This window comes from Aspergillus tubingensis (assembly GCF_013340325.1).
Source record: "Aspergillus tubingensis WU-2223L DNA, scaffold_12, whole genome shotgun sequence".
Classification (NCBI taxonomy): domain Eukaryota; kingdom Fungi; phylum Ascomycota; class Eurotiomycetes; order Eurotiales; family Aspergillaceae; genus Aspergillus; species Aspergillus tubingensis.
This window is the reverse complement of record NW_023336286.1, coordinates 593,689-620,197: the sequence shown is the minus strand read 5'-3', so window position 1 is coordinate 620,197 and position 26,509 is coordinate 593,689. Positions and strand designations below refer to the sequence as shown.

Genomic DNA, 26,509 nt, shown 5'->3' with positions numbered 1-26,509 from the left:
TCTGAGCTTGAACCTCAAGTTCACCACCAAAGGGGAGTGACGAATTAATCGCCAACTCTGCATGGCATACCTCAGAGGTATCCTCATCATATGGAACAGGTCTAGAAGAGAATTTGTCAGATCAGGCTGGCTTTGCTGTACGCAGCGGCCGGGAGGATCTCCAGAGTTCCGGGAAAGCCTTAATTGGGAGATCGTCTGTTTGGATTCCTGGATGGGACTTGGGGAGCGCCCAAGTCCTGCAAAGCAGAGCTGTGATCTATCACTCCGTTCCCGGGAGGGGCCGCTATAGTTACTTGTGAAGGATGAGAAGCGGGGAGGCAGCTGCTCCCCCTAAACAATGGTTTGGGAGGGGAGGTAAAAGAGATTGGAATTCTCATCTAATGATTCTAGCTGGAAGAGCAAGCAATCAGTACAGTAGAGATGGGATTATATGGAGACTTATTGATCTGTGCAGTTCATGGGGTGAGAATTCCCCCCCAAAGGCGGCAGCTAATTGTGGATTCCTGATGGCTTCGTGTTGGCAAGAGTAGTTCTCTCCACCGCATCAACCACTCCATGTGATACATCTATACGACAGGTCGATAGGGCCATACCCCTTGCCACGGGTGGCACGGCATCCAAAGTACCAAGCACTGCAACTCCGTATAGGTTACAGAATTATTGTATATGGTTTCATCATATCAGGGAAGAAGAGAAAGCGGCGCAGAACGAGAAGAGTTAACTGGGCGCATCATCGCTTTGTGGAGCGGGCAGGAAAAGGAAGACTGTCGCGTATTGAAGTAATAGGTAGTAATAGTAATCAGATGATACTTTTCTGTATTGCAGAGTCATAGTATTGAATATGTAAAGTGGATGGTAACAAATAAATACTAGTAGTACTAGTATTGCTGTGGTCAATTCTTGATTCAGGACTGGTGGTCGGCATTGAACGAAGATATATTTCCATCGATAACTTCCCGAATGGCTAATAGTACTAGTGACAGCAATTGCCTGATTCAAGGTACAAAACTAGTACTTTACTTTCAATACACCCTATTTCATGGAACTGGCTGCCTACAATATTCTGGGGAGCATTTCGAGCGAATAGTGATATTTTCGGAGCATTGATTTAGCCCTCCAATTATGGCCATCACATTGAAAGTTAAGTAGATAGATAGATAGATAGATATAGTATACTACCCTTTACTATGTGAAAAAGAGTGGCTGAGTAGTAGTACCTTCCCAAACAAAACAAAACCAAACTAGCGAGGGGTTTTGTGTGGCTGAGTGGCTGGGGAAGGAAAGACCGTGAGTGACCGCCTCCCGCCAGCTCCTTCTCTCGCTCCGGCGTCATGATTGTCATCATCAATCATCGCTTGCTGCTCTTCCGGTTTATTCCCAGACCGTTGATTGTTTCCCCCCTCTTTCCCTCCCCCTCATCAAACTACATCAACAGGTGCTTCTAGCTCCCCCGTGTATTCCTTCTTCTACATTTCCGTGCTCCCCAGAATACCACCCCACCGAGCCATCTCTCTTCCATCCGGTGGCGCAAGATGAAGCTCACGTTCAAGGTACGCGTGATTTCTACCCCACCCCCTCTGCTTGTCCTCGAGTCTGACATGTTCGTTCTCCCTCCTCTAGGACCTGAAACAACAAAAGTTTGTAATCGATGCAGAGCCCTCGGAGACGGTAGGCGGTTCCCTTCTCTCAGCGTCGTGACTTTGCCGGCGTCAGTGCGGGGCTAAATGAATTATCCGACAGGTCGGGCAAGTGAAGGAAAAGATCTCCAAGGAGAAGGGATGGGAGGTTCCTCAGCTTAAGCTCATCTACTCTGGTAAGTAAAGTATCTTTTGCATCTTACAGTTGCTGCAGCATTCTCGATGGCCTCTGCCACTATGTTAGGCTGTAATTTCAGCGCTGACCGTTCTTCCCTCCAACAGGAAAGATCCTTCAAGATGATAAGACGATCGAGTCATACAACATCGAGGAGAAGGGGTTCATAGTGTGCATGGTCTCTAAGGTACGTAGCCCTCAGGCTAAGGAAACATGCCTTTTGGATGAAGGACTAATTTCTCGTGGTGTAGCCCAAGGCTACTTCCTCCGGCACCTTGTCACAAGCGCCCTCCACCCCATCCAGAGCAGTCACCTCGACCCCTGCTGCGCCTCCCGCCCCAGCCCCTTCTGCCGCTTCCACTACACCGGCTGTTCCTTCGACTCCCTCCCCGGCCGCCGCGGGGGCCTCCCAGGCACAGGGCTCCGCATTCAATGACCCCTCCGCATTGCTGAGTGGCACTCAGAGCGAAGCTGTCGTGGCTCAGATGGAGGCAATGGGTTTCGCTCGGAGTGATGTTAACCGTGCAATGAGGGCTGCTTTTTTCAACCCCGACCGTGCTATTGAATACCTTTTGAATGTGAGTTCATGGCGCTGGCATCCGGCCATGGGTTGCCCGATTTTGCGCTGACTTTAAGCAGGGTATCCCCGAGAACATTCAACAGGAACAGCAACAGCAAGCCGCTGCCGCTAGCGCACCCCAGACTGCTGCTCCCGAAAGCGCTCCGTCCGCTGGTGACGACGAACCGGTCAACTTGTTCGAGGCTGCCGCTCAGGCTGGTGGCCAGGAGGGAGGAGCTCGAGGAGCTCGAGGTGCTGGTGGCGCTGAACTCCCGAGTCTCGAATTTCTTCGCAATAATCCCCACTTCCAGCAGCTTCGTCAGTTGGTCCAACAACAACCACAAATGCTCGAGCCCATCCTTCAACAAGTCGCCGCTGGAAACCCCCAAATCGCGCAGCTCATTGGTCAAAATGAGGAACAATTCCTGCAGCTCCTGAGTGAGGAACCTGATGATGACGAGGCGCTGCCCCCTGGTACGACTCAAATTCACGTCACGGAAGAGGAGAGAGATGCCATTGAACGCGTGCGTATACCATATTCCCATCATCCTTTGTGGAAACGTAGCTGACATGTTTTTGCTAGCTCTGCCGGCTTGGATTCTCTCGGGACTTGGTCATTCAAGCTTATTTCGCTTGCGACAAGAACGAAGAGCTCGCAGCTAACTATCTGTTTGAAAACCCTGATGATCCCGAGGATATGTGATTCAAGCACGGCCCGTGTATTCCCATGTGTTTGAGATGCTGCTCACTGCTTCGAATCATGTTCTCTTTTCCTAATTAACGTCGATATGTACCCACTTTTCTCCTCTTCCCCTTCGCCTCAAGATCTTATGAGAGTCGACGATTACGTAGATCAGAAAATGGCTTCAACCTCATGTCTCTGGCTTGCGAACCCTAGGCCAGGCTGGAGCGTGTCTTTTATTGTCGGATCCACCCCCCGATAGTACTTATCCTTCACACGCTCGTCTTAATACTGGACGACATATTAGTAAGCCAGTGTCACTGATGGACGGACGATGCTTCCATTTTCGCGATATTCTCATGTTTCTTCTCTATTTTCACTTCTATTATTCCATCTCCTTCTCCGACTCTCTTCAATATGACCTTCCAGTCATGTATCTAGTTAATGGAAACGAAAACAAGGCGTTGCGCCCCCTTCCCTCTCTCCCCCTTGCATCAGTCATTCTACGTCCCCAATCTATCTACCTATCTATATCAAGGAATCATCTATTGATTCGGAGTTGCTAAAAGTCAAGACTCCCGATTTGTTTGTTTCATGCAGTACAAACTACGAGTAGTACTACTTATAGCTAGAGGTGTAGAAGGAGATAGGAAGGTAGGAAGTAAGGGTGGTTGAGGATCCCGAACGCATGACCGACCGACATGACTGTCTGTTTGTCCCGATCTGCGCTTGATCGGATGACATGATGCATACTACTAGTAGGTTGGCACGGATGACTGGGTGCCAGCATGCGGGATCACTATCCTGGAATGTTGTGCTATGTTATGTCAACGGTTACTAATTAGGTACTAGTTGATCTAGGTGGTTTATATTAGTAGTACGTAGGATTGGTTGCGTAATAATAGGTGTTTATATATTATTTTAAGTAGAAGGTTTGGCTCTCTCGGGGTTAGTATATATCTTTACGAACTGAAAAAAAGTTCAGACATGATTATGAATTTTTTAGTAGCGGGGGTATATTCTATTGTCGTGATGGTGTGAGATAATATGTGGGTATATAGGAATGGGTATAGGATGGTGGGTACATGCACGCAGTAATAGGGTACTACTAAGCGTGTAGAATCTGTACCGATTGACTAGTAGTAGAGAGATTTTCGCTGAGAGGATGAGAATGGGAAGATGTTTCATGTGGTTGGTGGGGTATATAATGGGATATAGTAGCATGGGTATGTAGTATAGTCTGCTGGTGATAGGTAGGTAGGTAGGATGTATGGTATGAGAAGGGGCTAATCAAAGAACGGGTGTGCCAAATGCCAAGAAGAAGGGATAAGAAACAATGACCAAGAAAAGAAGAAGAAAAAAGGTGTGAAGGTTGTCTCCGTCGTCGAAAGCCCGATCTAAGTTGTTTCCCGCTGCCAGCTGACCGAGTGAGCTTCAACGTCATCTGATGTTTCAAAGCGTAATCTGTCAAACACAACCACTTCTTCGTGCGGCCCAGACGGACAATCCGCGTCTGCCGATCACTCGGTTCAAGGTAGGGAGGATGCCATCAGTGCCAAAGTCCAGGTCATCCAAATTGAGATGCTTGCGCCAAGTCCACAGCTCGTGCAGTGTGAGACCTGAATTGTCGGGCGAGGGATCTGTATACCGGTCGAGGAAAGTAGCGGATTTAGGTGCGACCACGAAGATCGAGCGTTCGGGATTCTCCAAGCTGTTGCTGTCGTCGGGGTTCGGGCATTGTGGCACCAATTTCTCGAGCTCGCTGGCCATTTCGGGCCCGGAGATACCCATCAAGTCCCGCGTTTCGATGTCCAGCTGGGTGCTGGTGTTATCTCCTAACAACCACAATGGAGGGGAATAGGTCTTCCACCAGAGTATTGTAGCAGATTTCTGGGCATTGTCGCTGGCACCGGCCTCGAAGAAGCTATCGGAGACGATTGAGGGGATCGCAAGTTGAGTAGGGACTACACCACCCTGATGGTACACTCCCATGAGGAAACCTAGAGCGGCATTGAAAATCACCCAGGCCGCCAAGAAAAGACGCGATTTACGCACGCGGAGGCAACTAAGGAGGAGCGGGACGCATGGAAGCAGGAACCGGGGTTCCTGGTGCGGAAACAACGAAAGCATAGCGGTTGCTGATATGGCAGAGACGGCGCGTATGTTCTTTAGCGAAGACTGAATTGCTTTCGACTTGCTCAAAGAAAGTATTATCGCCACATACGCTGGCCCCAGGAGTTGCGGCAGATTGACTAGAAAGTGATGATACCGAGGGTGAAGGCCATGGAGAGCTAGGTTGGACTTGTCGCTATTGTAGAGCAGATTATTGAGGGGCGTGATGATAGGTGCGTGAACAGCGTCCCAAAGCGAGGCAGAAGGTTTGTAGAATGTTGTATCGACAAGGACAGCGATGCAGAAGAAGAATAGACCGAACCCAGCAAATGAAAGCAAGGACAAAGGCCTAAAAGATGTTAGGCTTGGTGAAAAGAGGGGGGACCAGAAGGCTGCGCAATACGTACTTGCGCCAAAAATGAGGCAGTAACCGCAGCCCTGGGACGAGGAGGAAGGCCGGAAAAGTGATGCGGTTGAAAACACCCACGACGGCGATGAGAGATAGCACGGCGCATGCGAAGATGGACGAGCGTCGCTATAAGCAGTGATTAGCCAGGAGCTAGCATTATCTGGATTCCGCACTAATAAACCTACCTTGTTATCAACAATGCGCTGAATCAAGACTAAGCCCCAGGCGACCAACAGGGTCTCGATGGAGTTGGAGAAGGTGTGCGTCTGATATGTCCAGGTGACATACGAGGATGCGACTAGGACCACCGTCGCGCGGCGATGGCGCGGTAGGGGAACCAGCTCATAGACGGCCCAATCCTCGAGCACAAAGCTCAAGAGAAACATGACCCCTCGCAACACATAGTAAACCAGCTCTGGCGGAGGGTTTAGTGTTCCGCTTTCTGTATAGAATCCCTTCAGCAGGTTCATCGGTACGTCGTAAGTCGGCCATAGTGGGAAGACGCTGCGTATCGGCTTATCGGAGGTGAACTCCCAGGGTAAGCGGGATGGATAGGAGAAAATGCGACCTAGGGAATCACTTGTGAGCAGTGCGCATTCAGTTCCGACGTAGTTTTGGGGTTTGCGGCGGAGAGGACAAGGCTGCTTCGCTGCGCGGGATGCGTCGGAAGAGCGCCATCTCCAGTCACAAGCGGTCGCACCGCCCGGGGAAAAAAAGATCAAGGTCGCAAGGGAGAATGGAAATAATCTGTGCGACTCAGTGGAATTGACTCACCTGCAAAGACTTCAGGGCCCTGGAAATTCTCATCCGGGTGTAAATAACTTGGAGACAGTGCGAAGTACACCCGGATCACCAGCAGCAGCAGGTACGTTCGTCTCCACATGGCTTGGGATTGGGGGAGTTGGTTGAAGCACGGAGAATCTCAAGGCGACAAGGGACCAGTCTGATTTTGGGGGATACTGTACATGCCGGTTGCCTAGTACTAGTAGCCGTCCTGCATCCGAGAATATATCTATATGGAGGTGAACGTGGAAAGAGAAATTAAGGAATGACTTGTTGGGACATGAAGGGCGGGCTATCCAGAAGCAGGAAAAGGGAAAAACAATAGAAGCAAAAGCAACTATAGAGCGATAGAGGGAGAGGGAGGAAAAATAAAAAGAGAAAAGAAAAGAAAAGAAGGTCAAAACGTAAGATTCCAGGAGAAACAAAGCGCACTGGAGATAAATGTTTATCCCCGAGAAATTGAAGCGTTAGACTCCGAGTGGATGGGAAAAGGATGGTTGTTGTCGTGTTCGTGGGGTGATATCACTCTTTTCTGCCAGGAACTATTGGCTTTTGGGGTGAAATTACTCCGTTGATAGTTCAGTCCTGGTTTGTGCTGGTGGGTCAGACAGCCCATCGAGGATCCTCAGGAACGGATCTATCGGCAATTTTGACATCCAAGCATTGAGGTAGATGGGAATTCTCCAACTTGGCAACAACTGGAGACCTTTCCCTTCCACTCCTGCATCCGTGCACCCCCAGAGTTAGTGCGACCGATCGATGGAATGTTGAATGCTGATGGGGCGTGTTGTTGATGCAGCGGTCGGGATTTCCTCCATTGGGAAACTCTAGATTCTAGATAATTTCCAGAGGATGAAGAGCGTTTGATCAGCTTCTGCGAGACATCTAGGGAATACCCTTGTTATCGTATATACTGATCAAAAGAAAATACCAGTTGCTTGTTGGACCTTGGTGGAAGGTACTATACAGATGATGTATAGTTGATAGTCTTTAGTCAACTTCATTCACATCAATGAACACAATAGATCGAATAAGCCACAATGGGCATAAGTTTTAAGAAAAGGTCAATGAGTACTAGAATAATAGGTAATACCCTTCTTGTGACAAAGTACTGTGTAATAGTATTCACTCTGCTGATTCATTTGCTTGTCTTGTGAGTAAATAAGTAAAGTAAGTAAGGAAAGGAAATCGAAAGAAGAAAGAAAGACCATCCATTCAGGCAGCACCAGGCCACAACCGCCCGGGTGGAGTCAGCAGCAGCGAATGACGGAGGAGGTTGCCGGACCCTCGTCAGCCTCAACGCCGGGCCATTCATCGCTCTTCGCTTTCATCGGTCTCGGAACTCTCCCAAGCAACCTCCTTCCCTTTCAACCCCCAGATTTGAACCTTTGTATTACTTTCTCATCCACCTCACTTTCCCACCGCTGGTTGGGATATTTATATTCCTCTATATCTCTGCTTGTTCACCCATTACCCTTGTTCACAACCAACTCACTTGAACTCATTCACATTCCGCTGTCACGGCTAGATTTGCAAAGTAAGCAAACGTCTTCCCCCACCCAGGTACCCCTCATATCTTTTAACGTCGTCGCTGGCCTTTGACCCAACAACAACACAACTCACTCCAGTGCTGAGAGCTGACATCTTCACCCAAAGAACTCGAATCTTTTAGACACTTCCTAATACACCTCAACAAAATGGCCGACACACCTGCTCCTTACTCCGGTCCCATGTTGACCTTCATCAGTGGCGACGGCGTGCACATTGAGTGTGGTAAGTGCACGCGGTTGTTCGAGCTCGGCAGACGCGCTCGCCGTCTGTGTTACGATTAGAGCAGATATGCTAACATTTGTGAAAACACAGAACGTGATGTTGCCGAGCGCTCCCTCCTCATCAAGAACATGCTGGAAGATCTGGGTGACGCCAACGAGGAGATTCCGATCCCTAATGTGAGTTATCCGTGAAAGTAAAAGGACCATTGGGGGCCATAGCTAACCACAACCGAAACACAGGTCAACGAAGCTGTTCTGAAGAAGGTCATCGAATGGTGCAGACACCACAAGAACGACCCCCCCAGCACTGGCGAGGAGGATGACTCCCGCCGCAAGACCACCGACATTGACGAGTGGGATCAGAAATTTACCCAGGTTGACCAGGAGATGTTGTTCGAGATCATTCTGGTACGTGTTACGAACTACTATTTACATAAGCTCACCTGCTAACTTGGCGCTTAACTGGACAGGCCGCAAACTACCTCGACATTAAGGGTCTTCTGGATGTTGGATGCAAGACTGTCGCAAACATGATCAAGGGCAAGTCTCCGGAAGAGATCCGCAAGACCTTTAACATCCAGAACGACTTCACCCCCGAGGAGGAAGATCAGATCCGCCGTGAGAACGAGTGGGCCGAGGAGTAAGTCTTTTACGGAAACCCAACACCCGCTATCTTACCATCTGAGCGTGTGCTAACACTATACTCGCCATAGCCGCTAAATCTGCGTTAATCCATGACATCACTATGCTGACTCCGACGGCTTGTTGATTGCAAGCAAGCCGAGGAAGATGAGCTATCGTGATGTTTTAATTCGGGTCTCGTTGGGTCTCAGGTTGCAGTTCATGGAGTTACTAGTCTTTTACTTTTTTACTCAATTCTTTTAACGTCAGCGGGTTGCTTTCTCAATCTCTCTTTTCCCTTTGGCCCTTGCCATTCGTTCGTTATGAGCAGGGGATAGATGTAGCTCTAAAGTAGTACATGGTTAACTGATGCTGTTAACGCCATTGCGCATATCTTTGCTGTAAAGTTATTCTGTTCCAAGTGCGATTGTAATCATCTTCTCCTGCTAGTAATAGCTTGCATAGTAATACCAGTACTAGTTATCATGTAGCAAGCAAGACTGGTTACTACTACTGTAATGTCTATAGACATACAGCCTACAAGGGGAGGATCTAGACCCCGAATCCACGCAACGCGGAAAGACTACAGCGACACAAACCATATCATATACAGACATAGGAAAAAGATCTTCGTTCAAGCTGCTCATTAACCCATCATGAATTTTCGATTTTTTGTCGTTCCTTTCAGCTCGTGTACACACATCTTGCAGAAGCACCACTGCACCACCACAAGACCAGTTGAGAAACCCCTCCATCAAAAGAGAAGAACAAGAAAGCAAGCATTATCCCTCCCTCCCCGCTTATGCACTCTTCCTTCCCCTCGCGCTTAAATTGACTTGTCGGGTTTTAGAGCGAGAGAAAGAGTAGAGCAAAGGAAAACAATAGAGAATCAAACGGGCATCTCAAAAAGCGGGTTTTGATTTCAGGCAACATAATCTATAATGATGCAAGTGGATTTTTTGTTTCTTTATATTTTTTGTATCATCGCGAGCAGTAGCGGCACACAAGAGTTGTTGTTGTCATTGTTGGCAGCGGTATCACAGCAACTGAACGAAACATTTTCCCCCGGGAAAGTAGCAGCAGGTGGACAGAGACATTTCTCGGGGCGGAATCGAAAAAGTCGGTTGGTGTGGAAGGTTCCTCCAATGGACGAATTTAGACTCCGAGACGGGACTTGCGCCAGTGCCTACGCTTGGCGTTGTATCTGGGTTGGGAAGAGATATGTTAGTATTCGGGTGATTTGAATTTATGGTAGAATTGTGTGTATGGATGTAGAATGTGGGCTGTGCTGTGTCCTTTGATGTTGTTCCCAGCGGTCGACTAGTTGACTGAGGGTTTTGGTGTGTGATGGCGAATCATCTGGTGCTGCGTCTTGAATATTCCTCCTCTTGTTTATTCGTTCGCTGATATTCATTTCTTCCTTCTCATGCTCTTTGTATTTCTTCGCTGGGACTCATCGAGGACTTCGCGGGATGTGTTGTATGGGTTGCGTGCAAATTGGGAACAGGTGACGGTGTCTTATTTACCTGATGGTGTTACCGGTCCTGAGACGAATCCACTGGGGGATAGGACGGTTCTGTCTCTGAGCTTTGGCAAGCTTCTGCTTGGTGCGGAAACTCTTGTGGCTCTATATTGAAAGAAGAGAGTTGATCGTTAGCCTGCTGTTCAACTTCATCATCCCGACCACTTTTCCCTCTTCCGTGTAGCCGTAATCATATTTTTTATTTCCAGCACAAAATGGAGTGGTTCACGGTCGTTCGAATGACAGGGAGGGCTGCTAACCGGCATCTTGAAGACTTGTCGCGACGGCGAGCTGAGTGTATGGACTGGCGATGATGAGGTTGTCGACCGTCTGTCAAGCCGTTCAGTAGTGGTAGTTTTTTTGTGCGGGCAGGGCTTAGCGTTTCGCTTCCGTGGGGTCATGTGATTTATGCCTAAGGCGGAAGGTACCCCATCATTTTCGTTTCTTGGTGGTTCCAGTCGGGGAGATTTGATTTGAACGGGGATAAGATGTTTGTATTTTGCTTCTGATTCGATATTGTGATATATCTAATGTGCTATTGCTGAGCTGGGAAGGTTTGCAATGTCTATGGTATTTGAGCAATACTTATCGTGGTATTGTCCCTGAGTGACTGAACCCCAAACGGGAAGTTACAAGTCACGTGTTATATCGCCCAGTGGCTACAACATACTAAGCGCTCCAGTAAAAATCATTATCGTAGCATCCTAAAGAACAATGTGATGTGTCTGCCCTTTGATATGTCCCTGGGGATATCACGGCGCTTGGGAGGGCGATAGCGCGCGTTTGCTGCTCGATAACAATGTAACACCCCCTCGAAGAATTGGACTGTCGATAGTAGACATGAAGAGCACAAAACCAGCCGGTTTCGAGTCTTCACGCTACTGAAGATGCGCTTCTGCACAGTTACATCCCCAGTACAGAATACTCGTAGAATAATACATTGTTCTATTGCAGACAACCCGCTTGGATGGCGAGACAACGCGGGACCATGGGAGTCCATTACATTGATGAGGTGTGGAAGTTGCGTCACAAGCTCAGTTCACGAGCCAGGACCATACTGTAGAAAACAAGATTTGACAACTGGGAGTATCATTGATGGGTCGGATGTCATACCGATATTCTCCGGTTATTTCAAGCCACAAACTTTGTAGATGGGAGCCTATGCCTTAGCGATTCCACGCATCATAGACAACGGTTGACTTATTAATGAAAGCGTCTTGTTTGCTGCCTCACATCGGCGTCGGCCGCCCATCCTCCCGTCGACCAGTCAATTAAATGAGCTTATCAACATTATATACGAATGCATGGGATTCGTTCGGAAAGCCTATGTTCCGGCCTAGCGTAGATACCTTATAGCGTGCATGGCCCTGTATTTGAACTTGGCGGGGGTTAGCAAGTCCCGAGCCGCTTCAGGGATCCAAAAGGCTCGGAATGTTCAATGTACAGTTGAGCAGTTGCTGGGGTAGCTAGGTGTCAGGGCGTTACCAAAAAGTAACTTGCTCTATTCGGGCCAGAACGAGCCCGTCAGGTTATTGATCAGATAGCAAACAGTAGATAAGTAGGTGCTATATCACCTAGTTTGACCGATATTGGGAATCCAACGTGATGTTCTAAATTACACTGTAGATTTAACATTCCAAACGATAAATCACAGGCGGTGAACAAAAATGATAACTTCGTACAGAGTACAGCTGCAGGATTCAATAAAATCATGTCGGGGACCCAAACAGGTCAATTCTCGTAAGCCGAACACGAAGCTAGACATAGTGGGAGATGAGTCAAAAGTAGACGTGGTAGCGAAGATACTATCAGCATGTAGCAGTGGATATGTCCATGGTAACGGGCTATTCAAGGATTTCAGATGGACCAATGGAAGAAGGCACAAAGGACCAGGACCGGTTAGTTTATGGTGTCGATATGCCTAATCTGGCATCGACTGCGATCGGTAAGAAGTATCTAGCGGGCGGCGGTGCTCGGAGACCCCGACTCGCCGACTTCTTTGCAGAATACAACAAAGATCCTTTCAAGAACCTTTGTCTCAGGCACACACGAGCCAAACCAATATTGCTAATTAGGCTGCCATTTCGATGACATCCACGCAAACTTGCAATCCTTTCGCCCACATGGCCCTTGGTTCGGTGGAACCTGAAACATCACTAAGATGGACAACATCAGAGGGATTATATCATGATGAAGAATACGTACCTAGTAGATGCCTGCTGTTAGCGAAAATAAACAAAGGCATCTGGTGCGGCATGTTTTGATGTAGATCACATATTCATTGGAGTGTTGGAATGCACCAGGAAAAGGTACCCGCCCCTGAATTCCTTATGTCAAGTATCCATCCATTTTCAATGTGTATGGAGTAAAGTTCAAAAAATTGGGGCTTCTCAAGTCTCAGATTCCACTAGCTTAACTGTCGAAGCATGAATGGCAGCCCCAGCCTGCGTCGTTGTAGCTCAAGGTTGCTACCTACAATGCTATCAGCCTACCACCATGAATCTATCTAACTCGTGCCCTAGCAGGTCTAGATATTAGATAGTCATACAAGGGACGGAGTAGACTACTTTGCCTTCACTTCGGTACCCAGAAAAGCCCATGCGGGTCTTCGGTAAATTAAAGCTAATCTTCTCCGTACTCTCAGTCGATTTTTTTTTTCAGGCGGAGTTGTGTCGGAACCCCGCCAATTACTACTACTAGTAGTAAGTATTAAGTAGACTAGAGCCCTTCAGCCATACACAGCTGGCGTCGTATTCGTAATACGATTGGTAGGGCTCTTGTCTCTTCCTTCAGCAGGGAAGATTGAGGAGGTTACGCGCTGTGGTTCTAGAACCAGATCCGAAGCATCATCACCATCATCCATTGAAGGTTCAGTTTTGGAGTATGACTGTTGTGACTCATAAGTAAGTTTCGCCCCTAAATAACTGAATCAATTATTATAACTCCCGGTTTACAAAGGTATTTGCTACCCTGGGAGAATCGGTAGCCCATGCAATGAGGTAACAATTATTGTTGGTGTTCTTGAAAATTCGAGCGAGGGCCGGTTCATACAGTGCTGATCGTAGGTAAGATCTTCGTAGTTTATGTACGAGATAGTATGTATGGGTGGACTTATCGTTTGTTATTATTGACCTGCAGTGTAACAGAGTACTGCAAATTGTACCAGTTAGATATCTGATAAGCTTCCTTTTGCAGAGACTTTGTGCGATTATTGCTGAGTATTGCCGTAGTCTTTCGTGAACTGCGACAACCAAACAACGACTTACTATCATCTACCAGAAGGAGATATTATTAATAGGTTAATGGATACTGTAAATAGTAAATACCACCGTCTACCGCATCTGGACAAGCATCAGCATAAAATCTCGGGAATATCAGCAGGTGGAGGTCCGGTGACTAGTGGGGGAGATGCATAAAATGGCCCTCGGGAAGTCGGGGCTCCGACCGAGCAAATGGAACTAAACGCGACGGCCACTAAAAAAGTAATCCACCATTCAATCAAGCAAAAGAAGATTGGAAGGCAAAGATGGGGACTTGTCGCTGACGCAGATACCTTTTTTGTCTCTAGTTAAGTTGAAAGGCCAGCTTGGGTTCCAGAATCAAGTCTGATGCCTATTCTTCTTTAATTATGATTAATATTTAGAGCCTCCTCCCCTTTTTTCCCACATTTTTAATTCCCATCTTGTCCTGGGTCCCTTTCAATCCAGTCTGACTTGCCCTCCACCACATAAGTTGTAGTTGATCATTCCATCCCTATCTGCCACGCGTGTGGAGGAATATCTCACAACAGGGCACCAGCCATCCTATCTCTCTTCCTAACACCCCTCCCCCTCCCTGCTCCCATCCCTGCGCGTACTTCTCTCCCTCGCGTCTGTTATTTTGGGGGCAATCGGCCAGCTCCTGCTTCAAGCAACTTCAACTTTCCCCATCAGCTGTCCCACCTCATGGAGTAGAGCGATCTCTTGTCCTCGTCTTTCACCCTCCCCCATATATACCAGAGAGTGAGGCTTTCGTTTCGACACCTCGAACGGAATGTCTCACCCAGAGAATGAGCACGTCTCGGCGGAGACATCCCCGAACGACGTTGAATTGACAGCAATGGACGGAGCAAGAACGTCCTCAGCAGAGCAGCGCAAGTCAAGCGGCCAGTCGTCAATCACCAGTACGACAATGGTTCCTGCAGGAGAAAAGGGCCCAGCGTCTCAGCCATCTACTGGCAACCAGCTAGCCCGAGCAGATGATTCAGATGCGCTGTATGCGCATCTTCCCGAGCACGAGAAACAGATCTTGAAGATGCAGTTGGACGCGGATGATGTGAATGTTTCCTTCTTTGGTCTGTTTCGCTATGCTTCCCGAATGGATCTTGCGATTATGTTCGTGAGCGCAATCTGTGCCATTGTCGCAGGCGCTGCGTTGCCTCTTTTTACAGTGAGTGCCTATCTATGACGCCAGTTAATAACCATTTAGTTCATAGACTGACTTCGACCTAGATCCTCTTCGGTTCCTTGGCCTCAGCTTTCCGAGGCATAGCCTTGTATGAGATTACGTACCACGACTTTTATCACCAGTTAACGAAAAATGTTCTCTATTTTGTTTATCTCGGTATTGCAGAGTTCGTCACCGTATACATCTCCACTGTCGGCTTCATCTACACTGGTGAACATGTCACCCAAAAGATTCGCGAACACTACCTTGAGTCGATCTTGAGACAAAACATGGGTTACTTCGACAAGCTGGGTGCCGGTGAAGTGACTACGCGCATTACGGCCGACACGAACCTCATTCAAGACGGTGTCTCGGAAAAGGTTGGACTGACATTGACCGCCATCGCCACGTTTGTCACTGCTTTTATTGTCGCTTATATCAAATACTGGAAGCTGGCCCTGATTTGCACTTCGACCATTGTGGCGTTGGTTCTGCTCATGGGAGGTGGTTCTCGGTTTATTGTCAAGAACAGCAAGCAGGCTCTGCAGAGCGCCGGTGCCGGTGGTACAGTAGCAGAGGAAGTTATCAGCTCCATCCGCAATGCAACTGCTTTCGGAACTCAGGACAAGCTCGCAAAGCAATATGAAACCCACTTGGCCGAGGCTGAGAAATGGGGTATCAAGACCCAAGTGACCCTTGGTTTCATGATTGGTGGCATGTTCGGTATTATGTTCTCCAACTATGGCCTTGGCTTCTGGATGGGCTCCCGCTTCCTCACAGACGGTGAGGTTAATGTTGGCCAGGTCCTGACTGTGTTGATGGCTATCCTGATCGGTTCGTTCAGTCTGGGTAACGTCAGCCCTAACGCTCAAGCATTCACCAACGCTGTCGCCGCCGCTGTCAAGATCTACGGTACAATTGACCGCCCCTCGCCCCTGGATCCTTATTCCGAAGAAGGTGAGAAGCTTGAGCATTTCGAGGGCAACATTGAGTTTCGTGACATCAAGCACATCTACCCTTCGCGACCAGAAGTCACTGTCATGGATGGTGTTTCTCTTAGCATGCCTGCCGGAAAGACGACTGCCTTGGTGGGCCCGTCCGGCTCTGGAAAGAGTACCGTTGTCGGACTCGTTGAGCGCTTCTATTTCCCCGTAGGTGGCTCTGTTCTGTTGGACGGCCATGATATCTCGACTCTCAACCTTCGTTGGCTGCGTCAGCAAATTTCGCTGGTCAGCCAAGAACCTGTTCTCTTCGGCACTACGATCTATCACAACATCCGTTATGGTCTCATTGGAACCAAGTTCGAGCAAGAATCCGAGGAAAAGATCCGAGAGCTGATCGAGAATGCGGCTAGAATGGCCAATGCGCATGATTTCATCACGGCACTTCCCGAAGGATATGAGACCAACGTTGGTCAGCGCGGCTTTCTGCTTTCCGGTGGACAGAAGCAGCGTATCGCCATCGCGCGTGCCATCGTAAGCGATCCCAAGATTCTTCTCCTCGATGAAGCCACGTCTGCATTGGATACGAAATCCGAGGGCGTCGTACAAGCAGCACTGGACCGAGCTGCTGAAGGTCGAACCACTATCGTGATTGCCCACCGCTTGTCCACTATCAAGACGGCGCACAACATCGTTGTCATGGTGAATGGCAAGATTGTAGAGCAAGGAAACCACAACGAGCTTGTCGGCCGTAAGGGTACCTACCACAGTCTTGTTGAGGCCCAGCGTATCAACGAGGAAAAGGACGCGGAAGCCCTGGCTGCCGACGAGGATGTGGATGAGGAAGATTTCTCCAAACAGGAAATTGCGCGCATCAAGTCAGCTAGCAGCGGGTCTGGCTCTCTCGATGATGAGGATGAGAAGTCCCTCGCCGGGAACGGACTCAACCGCAGTGGAACGCACAAGTCCATCTCCAGCGCCATTCTTTCTAAGCGGGAGCCCGAGGTGGCTCGGAAGTACTCCCTTTGGACGTTGGTCAAATTTATCGCCTCTTTCAATCGCCCTGAGCTCAAGTATATGCTCATTGGCTTGGTCTTCGCCGTCCTTTCCGGTGGTGGCCAGCCGACTCAGGCTGTGCTCTACGCCAAAGCTATCAGTACACTTTCCTTGCCTACTAGCGAGGCCGCCAAAATCCGTCACGATGGGGCTTTTTGGGCTCTGATGTTCTTCGTTGTCGGAATTGCTCAGTTCATCAATCTTTCCATCAATGGTGCCGCATTTGCCGTCTGCTCAGAGCGACTGATTCGCCGCGCCCGTAGCATGGCCTTTAGGTCGATTCTTCGCCAGGATATTACCTTCTTCGACCGAGAGGAAAACAGCACTGGTGCGCTCACATCTTTCCTTTCGACGGAGACTAAGCATCTGTCTGGTGTCAGTGGTGCGACCTTGGGAACTATTCTCATGACCAGCACTACTCTTGGCGCAGCTATGATCATCTCTCTATCTATCGGATGGAAACTGGCTCTGGTTTGTATCTCTGTGGTCCCTGTCCTTCTGGGTTGTGGTTTCTACCGCTTCTACATGCTTGCAAGATTCCAACAACGATCCAAGACTGCCTATGAGGGTTCTGCAAGCTATGCTTGCGAGGCGACATCTGCTATTCGCACTGTCGCATCCCTTACTCGGGAGCAGGATGTCTGGGCAATGTACCATTCTCAGCTGGAGGACCAAGGCCGGAAGAGTTTGATATCCGTGCTGAAGTCTTCTATCCTCTATGCATGCTCGCAAGCTCTTGTTTTCTTCTGTGTTGCACTCGGCTTCTGGTATGGAGGTACTCTCCTTGGCCATCACGAGTACTCAGTCTTTCGCTTTTTCGTCTGCTTCTCCGAAATTCTGTTTGGCGCCCAGTCCGCTGGTACTGTCTTCTCCTTCTCTCCTGACATGGGCAAGGCGAAGAACGCTGCAGCTGAGTTCCGGAGACTTTTTGACCGGAAGCCAGAGATTGACACATGGTCCGAAGAGGGCGAGCAGCTCGAATCTGTGGAAGGAGAGATTGAGTTCAAGAATGTGCACTTCCGGTACCCTACCCGGGCCGAGCAGCCTGTCCTGCGAGGCCTGAACCTGACCGTCAAGCCTGGACAATATATTGCCCTCGTCGGGCCTAGTGGATGTGGCAAGAGTACGACAATTGCGCTCCTCGAGCGCTTCTACGATGCCATTTCTGGCAAGGTTCTTATTGATGGAAAGGATATCACTCAGATCAATGTGAACTCATACCGCAGTTTCTTGTCGCTCGTCAGTCAGGAACCCACCCTGTACCAAGGCACTATCAAGGAGAACATTTTGTTGGGAGTCCGCGAAGATGTGACGGAGGAGCAACTTGTGAAGGCTTGCAAGGATGCCAACATTTATGACTTTATCATGTCCCTGCCGTAAGTTCAACCCTTTGTTTTCCGGAAAGGATTTGGCGCTAACAACCATTCCAGTGAGGGTTTCAATACCGTTGTTGGTAGCAAAGGAGGCATGCTGTCCGGAGGTCAGAAGCAGCGTGTGGCGATCGCACGCGCCTTGATCCGGGATCCCCGAGTGCTTCTTCTGGATGAAGCCACCTCTGCTCTCGATTCCGAGTCCGAAAAGGTTGTCCAAGCTGCATTGGATGCTGCGGCTAAGGGCCGAACCACGATCGCCGTCGCACATCGTCTGAGTACGATTCAGAAGGCCGATATCATCTATGTTTTCGACCAGGGGAAGATTGTCGAAAGCGGAACCCACCAAGAACTGATCCGGATAAAAGGCCGTTATTACGAGCTGGTTAATTTGCAGAGCCTGGACGGTGGCCACTAATATTTATTGCATCCTGTTTAGATCTCTCCTGTCTGTTTGCTTTGCTTATACCCCCCCTTATACTTGCGATTATCTCTCATCTCTATTTATTCTGTAATGTGTTATGATCTCTTCTCAAAAGCCATGTCTGGTGTTGGCTCTGGTGGTCACTCCGTGTTTTTTGTTACTTCTTAAGCTGCATTCATCGGCTTGGAGTGGGCGGGCATTCTGCTTGCTTAGAATGGAAAATCTCACGACTGTACTTTAGTTTTGAGGGCAACTTTCATTTCTATCATCAGCTGGAGTATATAAAAGTAGTAGCATTGCATGACAGCTTCGAGTTATTTTGATCACATATTCAGATGGCTTCTGATTCTACTGATGTAGCAGTCTGTATTCATACTAAGAAGATTACCCCTCGCCATTCATAGACGCCCAGCCATAAACCCATGATCAAACCTGTTTACCCGTTCCTGAACTCCGCAAGAAGCGACAACTAATACCCTGGATGCCTGCATCAATCGCTAAACCCCATCAATCAACACCCTAATGAAATCAGTCCCGATCATCTAACCCATACTCCCTCTGCACATCCACCTGCCGTACACCACGAGCATCTGCAATCAGACCCATCAACCCCTGCGCGATATCTTTGATTTCATTGTACTCATGGAGAAGACAAATGTGTCTTTTGACCGTCGTGGATGGGTCCATTCTAGATTTGGTGTCAATAAGTGAGATTACCGGTTGATTGATGGACTGGTTATGTGCTTGGTTTCATACTTCAATTTGGCCTTGGTCTGTTCTATTTGCGATTCTGTTTCTGTGATTTGAGATTGTAGACTGGCGATGGATGCGCGGAGGGTGGACTAGGCTTTTTCATTAGTTGGATGTTGCTACTTGTGGGGAGAGGAGATATAGTCACCAGCTTCTTGTCTTTTTGGGTCTGGATTTGCTCGTCACTAGCTGGGGTTGTAGTGGAGGAGGTGGCTTGCTGGGGTGGCATGATGGTCTTCTCCATAAGTTGAAACCGGGCTGTTATGTTAGAGGGAATAACCAATGTAACAGGATAGCCTTGGCAATGATTCAGAGAGCTAGCTGCCTTGACTGCCTGGTGTGGGGAGAGAATAGCGTATTTTTTGTAGATATAAGTAGAGTGAGTACGTAGGCCTGGATGGGGCCCGTCTCTTCTATGCCGTCCGATCTGCAGTTTCACAGATAATTCGGAATCCACTGTCAATTGATGATGAAAATCTTTCACCACGGGGTTTGGTGTATTTTTGTTGATTATTCTAGAAGATTAGATTAGCAATGGCGATGAGCTGAATGGTTTACTATTCTTAACGAATTAGTAGTGCTTTTGTTGTAGTAGGTAAGTAAGTACTAGAGTAGTATACTACGTACTGACTGCCTGGTAATTGTGGCCATACAACGCTGGGCGACCAATCCGCTTCGCCCGATTTCGCGGCTCCCTTAATAACGAAGGCCGAATAGGGAACCGAACTCCCGCCTCCGCCTCCATCAATAATCCTCATCCTCAATCGTCTGACTCTCTCTCTCTCCCTTTCTCCCCCTCCCTCCCCTCTTCTTCTTCACTCTTTCTCTCCTCGCAAAAGGGTGAAGTTGATCATGGCGATATCGAGTCGATTTGGGCCCCAAGGGTTGCTAGCAGTCTTACTGCTTGCTTCCCCGGCTCTGGCCCATGGGGGCCATGAGAGTGTCCCCGAGGGTGCCGCCATCTCCGAGGATCCGATTGTATGTTGTCGCACCTGTCTGCGATCGCAGCGGTCTCAATCATATACTGACTAGTCGCCTAGGACACAACACTATGGATACACATGATTCTTATGGGTTTCGCCTTTGGCATTATTTTCCCCTTGGGCATGGTTCTTGGGGTAAGCTGGCCCTGTTACATCCTATCTCCGGCCTTCCGCGGTCGGGGATATCTGGTTGCATGATTACATGAGGTTCATATCTGACACTTCCGCTTTACGATCGCAGATTGTACGCTCGCGCTGGCACGTCCCTCTCCAGATTGTCGGAACGATCATCGCTGTGCTCGCATACTTCCTCGGACATGCTCATAAAGGTCGCCAGTTCTCGAAGAACGTCCACGCGTCCTTTGCGAACACACTGATGCTCATGATGGTGGTGCAGATCGTCCTCGGCGTCTATCTCAAGCTGCATCTTTCCAAGGGAATTCATGGCCGGATCCGCCGGGTTATTGTGATTGCGCATGGAGTGGTCGGAAAGGCGATGCCTGTGGCGAGTTGGGTCCAGATGCTCTTCGGAGGAATCACCGCCATGGGATTCTGTCGCGATGATCACTTGGGACAGTGTCTGGCCCATTTCATTATGGGTAGCGCTTTCATCGCCTACGGTATCCTGCTGACCATCCTTCTTCTCGTCGGTCAGTACTGGCTGCGCCGCACTGGCCGCAGCCAGGAGTTCTTCGACTCGTTGATTATCGCTGCATGGGGATGTGTCAACACCTTCACGGAACACCGCTGGGGAGGTCCCTGGGTCCACAATGATTTGCAGCACACCACTATGGGTGTCGTCTGGTGGTGCGCCGGTCTACTGGGTATCTGGATGAGCCGGAAGCGCAACGGCCGGCCCAAGCGGAACTTGATCCCAGCCATTGTTATTCTCCTCACTGGTTATGCTATGTCTGCCCATCCGCAGACTCTGATGATCAGCACCATGATTCACAGTATCTTCGGCTACACCTTGATGGCTGCTGGTTTCACTAGAATCGTCGAGATCTCCTTCGTGCTTCGGGACAAGGGCAGTGTCAGCCCCGACGGATCCGACCCTAACAGCTTCCAATATCTCACGCCTTTCGTAAGTCTTCCACAGCCCTCTGGCTGAAGGGTATCGTCGTTCTAATATATCGCAGCTTCTATACGCCTCAGGCTTCCTCTTCATGGGCGCCACCGAGGAGCAGATGCAACTTTTGAACGATGCAGGCATCACCCACGTATCCTACGTCCTCATCCTTTACAGCATCGCCTTCATCCTCTTCCTATGTAAGAAGCCCCCCTTCCCCCCTAAAACCAAGGGATTACACTAACCCACTGAACACAGTCGTCAACGTACTCCTCCACATCTACGCCGTCCACGCATGGCCCGAATCCGCACAAGCGCCTTCGCACTCGCGCTCCTCCAGCGCCGCAGATGCCGGCGAGGGCTCATCCCGCTACAGACCCACCGCTAACGGCCGCCTCATGAACGGCCATGCCCGCTCCCCCTCGGAAGCACAGCACCTGCACGACGCGGAGGAATTCGAACTCCAAGGCCTTATCTCCGACGAGGAGGATGACGCCAAGGACACCCACGCCATGGGTCCGAGGAAGACTGAAGACGAGGAGAATTCTCCTTTGGTTGCTAATGGGACGGCTGCTACGACGCATTAATTTGGCTCCTTAGAGTGTGCATTGGGTGTTTCTTACATATTCTTCTTATTTTTTCTTTTTCAAAAGATCGTTGAGATATCGGATATATTAGTTCCTTTTTTCTTTTTCTTTTTCTTCTTTGGGTTCGTATCGTATACAGATATTTCTGTATTACGTAGTGTTCTAGCTCGCTGTAGCTACGGGGCTTGGCGTTGATATTGATTAGGATTGGTTTTAAGATGTTTGTGCATGATTAGGCTTGAATTATAAGCTGATACCATGATTTTCTATTCAGTGTTATGTTCATCAATTCCTAACACTAATGCGAGTGACCTATTCATGGCGAGAAATAAGAAAGAAATCTAGATGGCTTATTTTGAGTAATTCCCCCGGAAGATATCGAAATCGTGTTATCAGATCTATCGTACACGTCGTAAGCGGATCCCCCCATCAAGCAGGGATGCCCATATGCAAAAAGGAAGAAATAAAAAAAGGTCGAGACGCAATACTCCTCATCGAGTAGACTGCCGTCTACGACTTAGCGGGAGGGCATTTGAAGTGCTGGGGCTGGCTCGCCATCCAACGGGATAGCCTGAACAACTGGAACCACGGGTGGAACGGCGTTCTCAACTTCCGGAGGGAAGAATGGATGTAAGGGGTAGATGGGAGCGGCGGAGCGTTCTCCATCGAAGAGAAGCATGTTCTGGAGGGGGTGTTCTCGTGCGCTCAAGACGTTGATCACGTCCTGGGCGAGATAGCCGCCTACACATGCGGCTACAGGGCTCAGTTCACTTCCCAGGTTCTGGAGGAAAGTGCGCAGGAACCCGGCGTCCAGGGTAGTGATGTCGAGCTTGAGTTCCTGGTGACAGTCGCGAGCGTGCTTCGTGAAGAGTTCCAGGTCTTGGTGGGAGAATGTGGGCAGGGCGCCGCCGGATGATTTCTGATATTCCCATAATGCGCGGAGACAGGTGAGGAGAGGTGTTACTTGTTTGCGCTTGCGTGCGATGCGGGTGAACTCCTCGGGAAGTGGCGAGGTGTTGGCGAGGATCAGCGGGGAATACACTTCGCGCTTGGTCACCATTTCGATGACCTTCTCGTTCTCTTTCTTTGTGGTGATGTTTAGGATACTGCGGGTCGGGGTTTCCTGCGTGGCGGATGGGACGTTGGACTTGGTCCGCTCAATGACGAAATCGTGCGAGATCAGATCGGCGAACATGAAGCCGTAAAATCCGTGCAGTCCGGCGGCATAGAAGGGACGGTTTGCGATGCGACAGGCCGCATTGATGGTGGTGTATGTAGCAAAGTCAAGCTCGGTTGCGATGGTGATATCGAATTGGGCGAAGAAGTCGGGCTGTTTGAGGTGGATGTCTTCTGTGTCAATGTGAAGCTGAACACGCGGGTTCATGGCGCGGACAGAGGGCGCTGCCGCTTGCGCGCGCTGCGTTGCGATCAGTACATGGACAAAGCTTGCTAGGAATAGAACAGCGCACGTTTTGACCCAAATGTTCCTGATTTATGAAGAACTGCGCGCCCAAGTCCTCTTCTGTCACCACCTCATGATCAACGATGGTCAAGGAGCCAATGCCTGCCAATACTAGATTCTTCGCAACTTCGTTCGCCAGCGCCTTAAACGTGATGAGGAGGATGTTCGCGGATCGGAGTCTATAGAGAAGTTACCGTCAGCTTGATCGGGTTGGTAGGCATTGTAGTTAGTTGGGAGAGCTCACTTTTCCTGTGCTTTAACTCCCCAGAGGCGGATCTGGCGATCATACAGAGCTATCTCGTCTATTGCGTTCCATGCACAAGTCAAACGTCGGTTTCCATTGGATAGTAGATTTTTATCGGAGATGAGATAATCTTCTTACCAGCGCTGATAGTCTGAGCTGGATCGGGCTGTGGCTCCATTGCGACTGTTCGCGAAAGCTTTCTTTCTGGTCTATGTCGAAGTGCCGGAGAAGAGTGAGGGGAAAGAAGTATGGGACACAAGACGGCGAATGGAAAGTAGCGGATAAAGGCGGATCGGCCAGCAGTTGTGGGACTTGCATGTATCTTCGCCGTTGGCAACGGGGTCTTCTTGAAACCGGTATCGGGTGAACGAGTGATTGTACATATACGAAGAGAGTGAAAGAAGGGAAGCGGAGAGTAGTAATAGGCAGGAGGAGAGCTTACCCCAGCATCATCACGTGCATGGGCCATTGAATGAATGCTTTGGGGAAATCAACCAAATCAACTTATCATTTCACCCCCTCATCAATCATTCCCCCAAACTCCCATCATCTCGCCTCCTTCTTACCACCCATTCATCGGCCTTCATTTCTTGTTCGAGGCCTTTTCCATGTCACCACTGTGGCATTTTAGTGCCTCCCTCTCGTCTGCTTAGCTGCTTTTCTTAATCGTGTCCCTCGTCATTGCCTCATAATCGCGGTATAGTTAGTTACTCGGCTTCCGCTCCCGCTTCCGCTCGCTCACTGCCTCTCCCTCCCGGTGCTCCGAGCCAACTCCCACTGATCACGGAACAACTCACTCTCACAGGATGGTACGTTTGTGAATCTAGCCTTCCCTCCGCTACCAATAGAAACCTTACACGGCCTAAGCATCCACATCCCACCCCGCTTTGCTGCAGCTATTGACTAGCATGTACCACTGTAGTCGGGAAATTACGACTATCCTCCTGCCTCTCGCCGTCCTTCTCGTGGAGCTCGAGCCAATGAGCGACAACAACAGCAGCAACAGCAGCAGCCTCCGCTGAATCGTTTACAGCATCTCCGGGAGCTATTAACATCGGAGCGTAACCGCGGTGACCTCGCCTTCGCCCGTGCTGTGGAGACTTTAAACCAAGAGATGGACGATTACCGCTCTTCTCGCTTCTGGGACCGTTCTAGCTTTGAGCAAGCCAGGGCAGCCCTCGACCAACATATGCAACAGCTCCAGGAACGAACGAGACAAAGCCGTGCCAATACGGGCAGCTCAGGGCCCCCGGTGCGTCCGCGTCCAGGAGTACCAAGACTGCAGCCTTTGGGTGTTCCAGTGGCGAACCCAGACGAAAGCGCTTCCGATCCCTCACGTTCTGATAGCAGAACTCCAAGGCCCCGAGCTGGTAGGGGTAGCGACCGACCTAATCGTCTGAGGCGGCCCCGAGATTCCAATACTTCCTCTCTCCTAGATACACCAGTCCCTCACTTAGACTCTCCCACCGCCATGCCTCAACAGGTAGAAGATGAACACCAGTTGGACCGTGCAAGGACGAAACGTCGAAAGCTTGACACAGATGATAATAGAGAAGGATTACAGGGCTTCCGCTACGGTCAATATGGCCAGGTGGTGCCTGGGGCACTCAGGATGGAGTTGACTAGCTGCGATGGGGGAAGATATGAGCCGCATGGCGAGAGCTCATGGCCAGAGAACATTCTTCGCAATGACGCTTCCGTATACTGTACGAAATCTGATCGCTGCAATCTTGTTCTGAAGCACCAGGGGGAGTCTCCGTTCTGCCTGAAGAAGATTGTAATCAAAGCGCCAAAATCAGGCTACAACTCCCCGTACGTTTCAGTTGGGCTAGATACTCTATCTCAGACTATCACTGACAATTTCAAAAGGATCCGGGAAGGCATGGTTTTCGTATCAATGTCATGTGATGAAGTCCTAGCCCGTACAGCTGCTTTCGAAGTGCAATGGGAATCAACTCGGCCCTTCGCGCGGCATTTACCCGGCGGAATGCAACCATCCCAGGAGTATCTAAATGCATATCGACCTCCGCTGCAAAGCTTAGGTCGGGGCCCGGTTATTGACCCCTCCTCGGATTCAGAATCAGATAGTACTGATGACCCCGGCGCTGTAGAACCTAGTGCTAGCAATGTGCCAGACCCCACGTCTGAATTTCGAGTCACAACCGAGTACAGTGCGCAGTCCGACGTACGTCATGATCGTCTTGACCATATGGACGACGACGACCTGATTTCTCTTACGGATACCGATAGCATGCCCATAGGGCGGATGGACGAGGACAACACAATATGCTCGGACAGTGAGATGAGCTTAAGCGACGATGATTCAAATGTCAGCACATTCACACGACGTCAGCGAGAGCTATCACGACGGATTCGAGCTATGCGTCGCCGCTATGTCGCAGAGCGAGAGGGCCAACCAAGGCGACGTCCATACCTAGCCATGCCAACACCAGGTCTGCGCCCTGAAGGCACACTTGGCTCAGAGTCTCCTCAACTAATGAAACCACATGCTCGCTTTTCCATTGAGCGCAATAAAAGCATGGTCAGCATCAAATTTGATCCACCTCCGTATGTTGCTTCCCACCATACTTCTCTCAATAGGTATACATCAACCCCTAACCATCCAATACAGCTCAGGACGATATATCCTCGTCAAGCTATGGAGTCCTCACAGCGGCAAAAACATAGACATCCAAAGCATCATCGCCTACGGCTACGCCGGGACCAGATTCTTCCCTGCTTTGAGTTTCAGGTAAACCAAACCAGTGGGATTTCTCCTTTTTCTCCTCCCCCCTCTTCCTTCTTCTGAACCAAATCATACCAGAATGTTCTCTGGGCCTGCTACTGTAGATTTCACTTGCATACAATAATACAGCAAACCAGCACAACTAGACGAATGCACATTGCGAAACCTCGGAACAGAACT

At 49.5% G+C, this 26,509-nt stretch overlaps 8 protein-coding genes across 8 annotated transcripts; 5 read left to right on the top strand and 3 right to left on the bottom strand.

The window, feature by feature from the left end:
- Positions 1-1,532: 1,532 nt before the first annotated feature.
- On the top strand, positions 1,533-3,074 carry AtWU_10259 (putative UV excision repair protein (RadW); the record flags this gene model as incomplete). Its single annotated transcript, XM_035505364.1, has 7 exons — positions 1,533-1,550; positions 1,621-1,668; positions 1,741-1,813; positions 1,920-1,999; positions 2,064-2,390; positions 2,452-2,895; positions 2,955-3,074. 7 exons carry the CDS (start codon positions 1,533-1,535, stop codon positions 3,072-3,074), a joined length of 1,110 nt encoding a protein of 369 aa, XP_035361257.1.
- Positions 3,075-4,520: 1,446 nt separating this feature from the next.
- Positions 4,521-6,457, bottom strand: smp3 (glycosylphosphatidylinositol-alpha 1,2 mannosyltransferase smp3; the record flags this gene model as incomplete). Its single annotated transcript, XM_035505363.1, has 4 exons — positions 4,521-5,514; positions 5,573-5,700; positions 5,760-6,142; positions 6,349-6,457. The coding sequence occupies 4 exons, from the start codon at positions 6,455-6,457 to the stop codon at positions 4,521-4,523; spliced, it is 1,614 nt and encodes a 537-aa protein (XP_035361256.1).
- Positions 6,458-8,054: 1,597 nt separating this feature from the next.
- On the top strand, positions 8,055-8,849 carry skpA (SCF ubiquitin ligase subunit skpA; the record flags this gene model as incomplete). The annotated part of the gene is made up of 5 exons (XM_035505362.1): positions 8,055-8,130; positions 8,221-8,306; positions 8,370-8,537; positions 8,600-8,769; positions 8,843-8,849. The coding sequence occupies 5 exons, from the start codon at positions 8,055-8,057 to the stop codon at positions 8,847-8,849; spliced, it is 507 nt and encodes a 168-aa protein (XP_035361255.1).
- A 5,455-nt stretch (positions 8,850-14,304) lies between these two features.
- On the top strand, positions 14,305-18,482 carry mdr1 (ABC multidrug transporter Mdr1; the record flags this gene model as incomplete). The annotated part of the gene is made up of 3 exons (XM_035505361.1): positions 14,305-14,700; positions 14,763-18,070; positions 18,125-18,482. The coding sequence occupies 3 exons, from the start codon at positions 14,305-14,307 to the stop codon at positions 18,480-18,482; spliced, it is 4,062 nt and encodes a 1,353-aa protein (XP_035361254.1).
- Positions 18,483-19,016: 534 nt separating this feature from the next.
- AtWU_10255 (SWI5/SAE3 family protein) lies at positions 19,017-19,467 on the bottom strand (the record flags this gene model as incomplete). The annotated part of the gene is made up of 3 exons (XM_035505360.1): positions 19,017-19,176; positions 19,245-19,330; positions 19,387-19,467. 3 exons carry the CDS (start codon positions 19,465-19,467, stop codon positions 19,017-19,019), a joined length of 327 nt encoding a protein of 108 aa, XP_035361253.1.
- Positions 19,468-20,090: 623 nt separating this feature from the next.
- AtWU_10254 (Ytp1 family protein) lies at positions 20,091-21,877 on the top strand (the record flags this gene model as incomplete). Its single annotated transcript, XM_035505359.1, has 5 exons — positions 20,091-20,216; positions 20,279-20,356; positions 20,463-21,305; positions 21,361-21,490; positions 21,549-21,877. The coding sequence occupies 5 exons, from the start codon at positions 20,091-20,093 to the stop codon at positions 21,875-21,877; spliced, it is 1,506 nt and encodes a 501-aa protein (XP_035361252.1).
- A 517-nt stretch (positions 21,878-22,394) lies between these two features.
- On the bottom strand, positions 22,395-23,761 carry AtWU_10253 (E1 ubiquitin-activating protein AOS1; the record flags this gene model as incomplete). The annotated part of the gene is made up of 4 exons (XM_035505358.1): positions 22,395-23,294; positions 23,347-23,518; positions 23,584-23,641; positions 23,722-23,761. The coding sequence occupies 4 exons, from the start codon at positions 23,759-23,761 to the stop codon at positions 22,395-22,397; spliced, it is 1,170 nt and encodes a 389-aa protein (XP_035361251.1).
- Positions 23,762-24,389: 628 nt separating this feature from the next.
- On the top strand, positions 24,390-26,339 carry AtWU_10252 (uncharacterized protein; the record flags this gene model as incomplete). The annotated part of the gene is made up of 4 exons (XM_035505357.1): positions 24,390-24,392; positions 24,506-25,395; positions 25,453-26,151; positions 26,216-26,339. 4 exons carry the CDS (start codon positions 24,390-24,392, stop codon positions 26,337-26,339), a joined length of 1,716 nt encoding a protein of 571 aa, XP_035361250.1.
- Positions 26,340-26,509: the final 170 nt, after the last annotated feature.